Source organism: Aythya fuligula, chromosome 3 (genome assembly GCF_009819795.1).
Source record: "Aythya fuligula isolate bAytFul2 chromosome 3, bAytFul2.pri, whole genome shotgun sequence".
In the NCBI taxonomy this organism is placed as follows: domain Eukaryota; kingdom Metazoa; phylum Chordata; class Aves; order Anseriformes; family Anatidae; genus Aythya; species Aythya fuligula.
In genome coordinates this window covers 85840861-85849423 of record NC_045561.1, presented here as the reverse complement: position 1 = coordinate 85849423, position 8563 = coordinate 85840861, and the positions used below count along the sequence as shown (strand labels likewise).

At 41.0% G+C, this 8563-nt stretch overlaps 1 protein-coding gene across 3 annotated transcripts in view; it reads left to right on the top strand.

Annotated features, from left to right (window-relative positions):
* The first annotated feature begins 5140 nt into the window (after positions 1-5140).
* The window catches only part of SENP6 (SUMO specific peptidase 6), an 80853-nt gene continuing 77430 nt past the window's right edge, over positions 5141-8563 (top strand). For 2 of the 3 annotated variants that reach the window (XM_032183899.1, XM_032183896.1), the window contains exon 1: positions 5142-5379. In XM_032183899.1, coding sequence (XP_032039790.1) covers positions 5328-5379 — 52 coding nt within the window. In that variant the 5' untranslated portion in view covers positions 5142-5327. Of the gene's footprint in view, positions 5380-8563 lie in introns of all 3 variants that reach the window. The other variant, XM_032183897.1, reaches the window with a different exon arrangement.

Here is an 8563-nt window from a genome sequence, read left to right as displayed (position 1 = left end):
TTAAGCTACAAGTCGGTTTCCTTTCCTGATGGGTGTGAGACCATTACAAAAATAGAGCATCTAGAAGCTCTGTTTTCTATCTGGCAATTAAGAACTCTTCTTTCCATGTGTGATTGTGAGAGTGACTTCTGTGTAACTTAATATGAACCGAGTTTAAATATTTATTAAATATGTTTAAAAAGACATTCAAAGTTGACATAGGCATATTATGCATTGATTTGAAAAGCAGGAGACAGGATCTGACACTGTGCATATATGCATAATATGTTTTGTATGTGGGATGTTTTTGCATGCCTGAAGTGTCTTCAGTAACAGTTTGAGTCTTACTGAGCTTTTATTTTTATTATGGTAAATTTTTCTATAATTTTGTTTCCCTGATTACATAGTCTTTGATTTTAATATTTCATGCTGTGGATGCATTCATTATCTTCTTTTTGTTCTCAGATGAAAGGCTATTGTGGTTATGCCATACTACTTATGTTGACAAATGCAATGTTTTATATTTTGCTTCCTTTAAATCAGTTAGAACTTCTGTTCTTGTAGTAAAATCATGAAAGAGTTCTGCTCAAAGACAGACAAGAACAAACTTATAATGTTGCCTACTGATAAAGTTTGGATTGCTACCAATAAATATATTTGATCAGTTTGTATGCAAAAACATTGCCATTAGAATATCACAATAAAAATGCTGGAGAAGGGGGAAATATTATTTCAGGTTAACAGTGGAGTTACTTAAGGAAACTTAGCAAATATGATAAAGTGAGTCAAAATATACTGAGGTATCTTTTATACAGACATTTTGAATATATAAGAAAATATATTCTCAATGTCTCAGAGCTGTTAAATTTTCTTCAGCCTTTTGTGTTCCTTTTTTAACATTTACAAAACTACTACCAATAGTCTTGTTTCTTAACGATCTTCTAAAGCTTCTTTTACTTGGTCAACGATCAATCCTTGCCTGAAAATGTGCAATAAAATAATTACACTATGTAATTATTAAGGAATAAATTAAAATATAGAAAATTATTCCACATTTTCAGATGGGATGTTTTACATTTGAGTTATAAATGATCATTTCTTCTTTTGTATGACTACACGTATGAGTTTTACATCATTCTCTTTTATAAATTTCTTTTCATGATTACTATTATAATTCTTATACATAGGAGAGGTAATGTTTCCCGGTCTCTGTTACAGTGGTTCTGGGCTGTGCACCAAATTCTATTTTCTTCTTTTTTTTCCAGAAAAAAGGGCCTTTCAGAGTCCAGACCCTACAGAAAGAAATACTACTTCCTAAAGTACTCTCTGATGCTGTGTTGTGGCTAATGATGTTGTACATTTCTCTCCATCAGTCTTTTAGGTCTACAGCTCTCACTTTGATGCTTAATGAGTCATAGCTTTTTAGTTCAATACAGTCGCTTGATCTCGTTGTCCAACAAGAGAACTTACAGATTTAAGGCAAAACTGTTTCTCTTTGGTAATGTAGTAATGACTAAAACAGTGCAGCAGATATTTAAGCAGCAACCACAGCAATGAATAACAGGATTTTTATTTTCAAAATGTTTATGACAGTAACAGAAAGTTTAATAGATTCTTGTTCATTATGGTTATTCTCCAACACGATGTCGTGTTTTGAGGTAGGCAAGTCAGATTTAAAAACTTTCCTTTGGCTCCTTCAAGGAAAGAATTAAAAGAATGTTTTAGTCTAAGTCCTGATGATGTTTAGCAGCCTATACTTGTTTACTATTTACTCAGCAAGCTATCTTTTGACACATTTTTGTTAAAATTTGACAAAATTTAACAAAAAAAAATTAAATCTGGATGCATTGTTGTAAATCCTAGCACATAGACAAATGGTATTCTTCCATTTGGGAATATTCTTGAAGAGTTTACTATGGTATGCAAGCTGTCCTGAAATAATACCTGGTTTAAAAAAAAAAAAAAGGCAAGACCAAAAAAATCCAACAACAAAAACTAAACGTGAAACAGTAAATTTAATAGCAAGAACAAGACAAAGTAAGCACAAGAAATATATTTGATTTTGCTTTAAAAATGCAGAGGAGAAACAGGCATCAGGTCAAAAGGACAAAAGAAAAGCTTTTATTTTTAAAATAGCACAGATTGTGCATTTGTAATACATTCAAGGAATAGTTCTAAGAACAGCAGTGGAAAACAATGACAAATAATTCAGTCCATAATAATTACTTTCTAAAAGATGTTACTGTAAAAAAAAAAAAAGTCAAATTATAGTCTGTAGAATGGGTTCATGGGTTGTAAATTACAAAAGGTTTGATTCAGGGTACCAATAAATTCCCTGTGATTTATGTAGCAGTAATAAATAAATAAATAAATAAATAATGTATAATGCCACAACTACAGAAGGTGTGAAATTGTAATCCCAATTCTATTTTATTCCTTAAGTAAGGAAACAGTTTCTATGCAGTAGCCACCCATTTTGTTGGCTAACCGTAAAAACACAGAAAGAAAAGAAATAATTGGAAAGAATCAGAAATACAAAGAAAAAAGACATATTTGTCACTTCAGTACTAAATCATCTAATTCATCTAAATATTTATTAATAACAAGCTTTTCATTGTGGGAAGAGAAGGAAAAGTGGAATTTGTTAAGGTGAAGTAAAAACTGATAATCACCTAATGAAGTAAGTAAGCTTTTCACTCTATGCAGTGCTGTGACAATAGAGCAATACATGTTTGTAAATTTAGGATCTTGATTGGGTCCTGGGATTGTCATCAAACCACACCTACCCGTAATGGAAGTGGTCAACTTCTAGTGGCTGCTAAAGGCCAGGAAGTAACAAACTGTAAAAAAATTTTATTCCTGGGTTCTTACTGAGTGAAGACAATTAGCATTTGGACTTAGAAGAGAAAGAAAATGCAGTAAATTCTATATGATTTTGTCCAGCAGGGATAGGAATGCTAATTTTCTCATTAATGATACAGTTATGTATTATACATGGACAAAATCCTCTGGTTTTAAGCAAAGCTAGGAGGATGCTGAAGAGACTTGAATCAGCAGTATTGGACTCCTTCACAAATACTTAGCAAACAAACAAACAAACAAATACAAACAAACAAAAAAAAAAGGCTGAGAGTGGACTATGAATAAAAGCTTTATGAAAAAAGATTTCACTACGTACTAGCCACTTGCATCCTTCAACAGTTTTAAAATAATGGGGAAAAAAAAAAAAAAACATAGTGGTGAGATATAATTTGGAGGCAGCTCTTCTCCATTAAAAAAAAATAATAATTAAGTAGATGTTACCAATCAAAAAAGTCTAAAATGAAGGCTGCACAACTTCCATTGCTATTTATACTTTTTAAGGTGTTTTATCTATACTGTGCTTGAGCTCACTGAATACGAAACTGTGAAGCTGCATTTGGTACCATAATTTGACCAACAAAAGCACAAAACTTCATTATACATTTATTCCAATAAATCAGAATCCCTAGCTTTTAAAAATCTGTGAAGAATTAGGTAGACCTGAACCTTTCTGTCTCAGCTGAAAATAGGAATTGTTTTTGCAGACTTAATGTTGTGACTTCACCATAAACCAACCCTCTGTCCAGACGATACCCTTTTGAGACATGATAGGGTATTTTTATAAAATTAGATTCTAAATTTCCTTTCTTCTGTTGTTTCTCCCTTTTTTTTCTTTTTGGTCTTTTAATGTTAGGTTTCTATTAAGCACATATGGTCTTCTGGTTTCTGCATAATTAGCTTGCACTGAATTTTCCTAATTGATTCCTGTTTAATTTTATTACTAATGAAAGGAGAATATTTTGTGATTCCTCCTTCAGAAAAAGTCTTTCTTTTTCTACAGAGAAGTGTAAGTTAGGCAGCACTGATCCAGCTTTTGGAGTTTTTTTCTAATTGCTCATTAGCTCTGGTGATGCTATATAGCGCTGGGGGAGCACTGACATCTTTTGTGTCTTCCTTTTCTGCACCTCTTGCTGGTGTGCAAACAGCACTCTCTCTCTTTAAGTGTTTGTAAACATATTGGCTTTTGAATGTGGTTGGTGTCAGTAAATCTGGGAATTAAATTAACTAATTTAGGAAATTTGCAGAGTTTTCCTGTATCTAGCTTTTAGTCTTCATACGCATCATATACTTGAAGTTAACCTATTTTAGGACTTAAGTGTGTGAAGTCTTGAGTTTTCTTAGTTTTGGGAGCTCGCTTTTCAGAGAGAAGTCATTTTAAAACTAGGTACTTTAAATCAGACATGAATTCCTCGTTTCTGCGATTAAAGTAGCATTACTAGTGTCAGATGAAGGCATCTGGCCAAGAAAGCCATCTCTAGCTTTTGCCAATTCCTGACTGTCAGAATTTACCCTCCGGTTTTTAAAAGATGTTTTGGTGCTTTGGCTACACGGGCAGGCCATTTAAAATACAAAACCCTACGTGCTAGCCGAAGGAGTTGTTTCTTTTTTTTTTTTTTTTTTTTTTTTTCTTTTAAAAATGACACACAGTGGAGGCCATGACTTGCAATTTCTGTGCAGTCGCCTTGGCAGCGCCGTGGTTTTTTTTTTGCGGGATCCGCGTCGTGCGCTTCCAGACACCCCTCTCGGGCCGCACGCAACGCGAGGACTCGCCAGCCTTGCTCGGCCCTCGGCGGCCTCCCGCGAGGGGCAGAGCCGCGGGCCCCCGTCCGGCCCCGCCGCCGAGTTCATTCATTGTGCGCGGCCCCGGCCGCCTCCTCACCTCCAGCCCCGAGCGAGGGGGGAGCGGCCGAGCCCCGGCCGTGCAGGGCGCAGCGCCGCTGCGGCCGTTTTAGCGTCTGGGGGCCCGAGCCCGGCCCGGGGGAGCCGGGGGGGGGCCCGGCAGGGCAGCGCCGCCGAGGCCCCGTTCATGGGGGAGAGAGAGGGGCGGCAGCGAGCGCAGCCTTCCCTCTGCCTCCCCCTCGGCTCGGAGGCGGCTCCGGCGGAGCCCCGGCCGGGCCCGTCTCCCCCAGCGGGCTCCGGCGGCGGCCGCAGGGCCAGGGCCAGGCCCGGCCGGCGACCGCGCGGGGGGCTGCGGCGGGCGGCCAGGGGGCGGGCGGAGCGGGGCGGGCGCGCTGCCGCCGCCGGCTGCTGCCGCTGCTGCCGCTGCGCGGGGGCCGGAAGGCAGCGGGGCCCGGGCCGACGGGGAGCGGGAGAGGGAGCGGAGAGGGCCGGGCCTCGGCGCTGCTGCTGCTGCTGCTGCCGGCGCTGCGGGTCGGGCAGCCTTCCGCAGTGGGGGTGGGCGGCGGAGCGCGCAGGCCGGGGGAAGGGCCAGGCCCCGCCGCCTCGCTGGGCGATGGAGTGAGGCAGCGAGGCTCGGCAGCGGGAAGATGGCCGGTGGCGGCGGCGGCGGCGGCTGCAGAGACAGCTTGTTTCTGGAAGGTGCGTGCACGGCTCCCCCGGGGGCAAACGCGGCCCGCGTTGCGCTTCTGGCGAGCGGCGAGGGGCGCGGAGCGGGCTGGGGGCCGGGGGCAGGCGGGTGCGTGTGTGGCTGTGCGTGCATCGGGTCCCCGTTGGGGGCCGACGACAATGAGAGGTGCCCCGGTGGCGTGGGGGAAGGGAGGGTGCCGCCAGGGCTGGCTCCATTTGGTGAAAAGAGACCTGCTTCGGAGGGAGGGCTTAGCGAGGGCGAGCCGATCCCTTGTGCGTTTTCTCCCTTTCTTTCATTTCCCGAGGCCGGGGCAGCGCCGTGTTTTGTTCGCAGGGGCAGAGCGCCCAGAGCTGCCGGGGCTTGGCGCAGCGCGGGGGGGGGCTCCGCGCCCAGGGGCGCTGGGCTGGCAGCCGCAGGGCGAGGGGGAAGCGGGGCTCGTCCTGCCCCTGCTCGGCGCCCAGGCCCCGGCCTAGGCCCTACCTTTCACCCCTCACCGTGAAATGAGGCCGGGCTGCTTCTAAAATGCTACTTTGAAGGCTTGGCACTGAGGTTCATTTGGGGAGGGGGGGGCGTTTGGTGCTTACATTTGGCTGTAATTTGTAGAATTAGATGATGAATCTATCAGCTGTAATTAAAAGGAACCTTTAGCGTTTATAAAGCCTTGAGTATTTTTTTTTGCAGTGCATTTTTTTTTTTCTCCGTAAACCTCTTAATTATAATGCAGAAAGTACACTGAATTTCGAATGTATTTAACTGTTGATTCTTTGCAGTTTAACCCGTGAAAAAATCATCTGCTATTGTAGTCTTGCAAAATTGCTATAAGCACATACCATGTTAACATGGGCCCATAGGTGCTAAATTCTTATCACAATGATAGGAAAAAAATACGTTAATTTGTTCTTTGTGAGTGGAGTTTTTCAAGTCAGGTGTAAGCTTAGCAATGGTGATATAGTATGATCTGTATATTATAGGTACTACCTCTTGCAGATCTTCCTGCGGGATGTTGGGTTTTCTTTCTTGTTACTAGAGGTTCTGGAGCAGAAATAGTGCATAATAGTGAACAAAATACTATTTGCTGCTTTGAATAACTAATCTGAAGTACTGATGTTCAGAAACGCCTTCTGATTAATAATTGCTGTCACGTTACCTCCCTTCTACCTTTAAGGTGTTTGGTGGTGAAAGGAGGACTCTCCATTGTGGACACCCATTTTTTTTCCTGAACTTTCTCTACAGAATACAGTGAGGTTTGCTTGTACTGCTCAGAGTGCCAGGATGGTGTTTAGTCACTGTCTTCTCTGTGCACCTTGGCTGCATGCTGGTTAGACAGGTGGCTAACAATAGATAAGTTTCATGTGCAGCACCCCCATTTTTTATTTTTGAGATCCCATTTCAACAGCAGTATCAACATGACACTGGATAGCATCCCCCTTGGAAGTTTCAATATTCCATGGCTGATGGGAAGAGTAATCATTCGGGTTTGTGTTTCCTCTTTATTCAGGGACATGCTAATTTTAGGACTAATGATGGGATGGGATGCAAACCCTAAGAGTGTGCAAGCATGCTCGCATGTATGCGTTAGGAATCTTCTGTGAAGAAAACCTAACATGGACAGTGGTGATGAAGATTTACGAGGGTGGACCAAGTCCAAATGGGATGATAATACTGTAACAGGTCTAGTAAGAGCAGGTAAACTTTGTACTGACTTGAAGCAAAGGAAAAAGAAGTGCTTCAAATGTTACCTGAGAGGTTTCCTCTTATTAGGGTGTGTTGACTTCATAGGAAAAAGGCATACAAGGTATCTCTGTGGATTATCTAGCAGTTTTAAATCTGGAAATGTATGACAGCATGTTTGAACAAACATTATTCATTCAAAGGTTGGACTTCAGACAAGCATAAGAGTTGGAGGTTTTGTGAAACAAGCACAACATGGACAAAACCAGAAAAAAATGGGCATGGAGTAGGGAATTTAGCAACTCAACTGCAAGGTGATGATTAGAATCTGAGCCTAGAATTAAATCTCTGCCTAATCTGAGTCTATATATTTCACAGACTCCATTGGAGTCTATGTAAGCAGCAAGTAACAGTTGTTTGCTTGGTGTTTTCAGAAGTGTTAGAGTAAAGGTTGATAGAGTGAAGAGGGAGAACTGAGAATTCTTCTGTTCATCCCTGCCATTAATGCTCAAAACAAATGAATTAGGTACCAAATGCATGTTATGTCTGTCACTGTAATTGAGCTCAATCTAACAGAAACTGCTCTGTTTAAATATGTACCTCTCTGTGTATATATGCGCATGGAAAATTCTGGTGCTTCACGCTTACATTGACTATCAGTCAGACTTGAGATAAACAATGCACTCGAATGAAATTAATTGCTTGCAAAATAAGATAGCAATTTTGGTTTTGATTACAAATGTCCAGTAAGGTGCTGCTTTTTTCTCGTTCAGTGCATTAAACATTAACATAAAGAAATAGGCTATTATTCTATTGTTCAAGTGTTTTCTTTTAATATTTTCATTATTCTCCAATAAAAACAAAGGGGTCTTTCTGGAAGGGTGTTCCTGGAGTGATTTATCTATTGCCTTTCTGCTAATGCTGTTCTTCAGTAGTGTGATTCATACTAGCATTCAGATTTTTGGCCAGTTTAACATATCTAATGTGTCATCATTTTTTATGCTGTGTTGTATAGATTGTCTTATGGAAAATGTGGAAAAGATTCCTAGAACTATAATATTTGACACTTTAAAGCTGCATTCATTATCCTTCTGGAGGGGTGGTAATAGTTTTTAGTATGTTAATAGACATCATATCTATTAATATACATGACTTGCACGTTTAATTCCCTTGAGATGTGGGGACTGTTAACGTTGGAAGAATGGAAAGTACTGCATTTTTGTTATTTTATCTAGTTTGCAAGTGGAATTCATAAAACCTTTTCCTTGTTTTCTGAATTTACTTTCCTCCTCAGTAAAGTTTCAAAGCCATAGGAAGAATGTGCAGAAATTTGTGTGAATAGAGTAGCCCTGTTGCATGGGATTTTTTTCCTGATTTGGAGGACGAGAAATTTAGCGAACAGAGATTTGTCTGCATGAATTCTTGTATTTTTTACTTGATAGTCAGACCTAAAATGTAAAGCAGATAAATCCATTTAGATTTAGGAGGAGGGGATGTTCATTGCTTACTATAGGAATGGAGAAT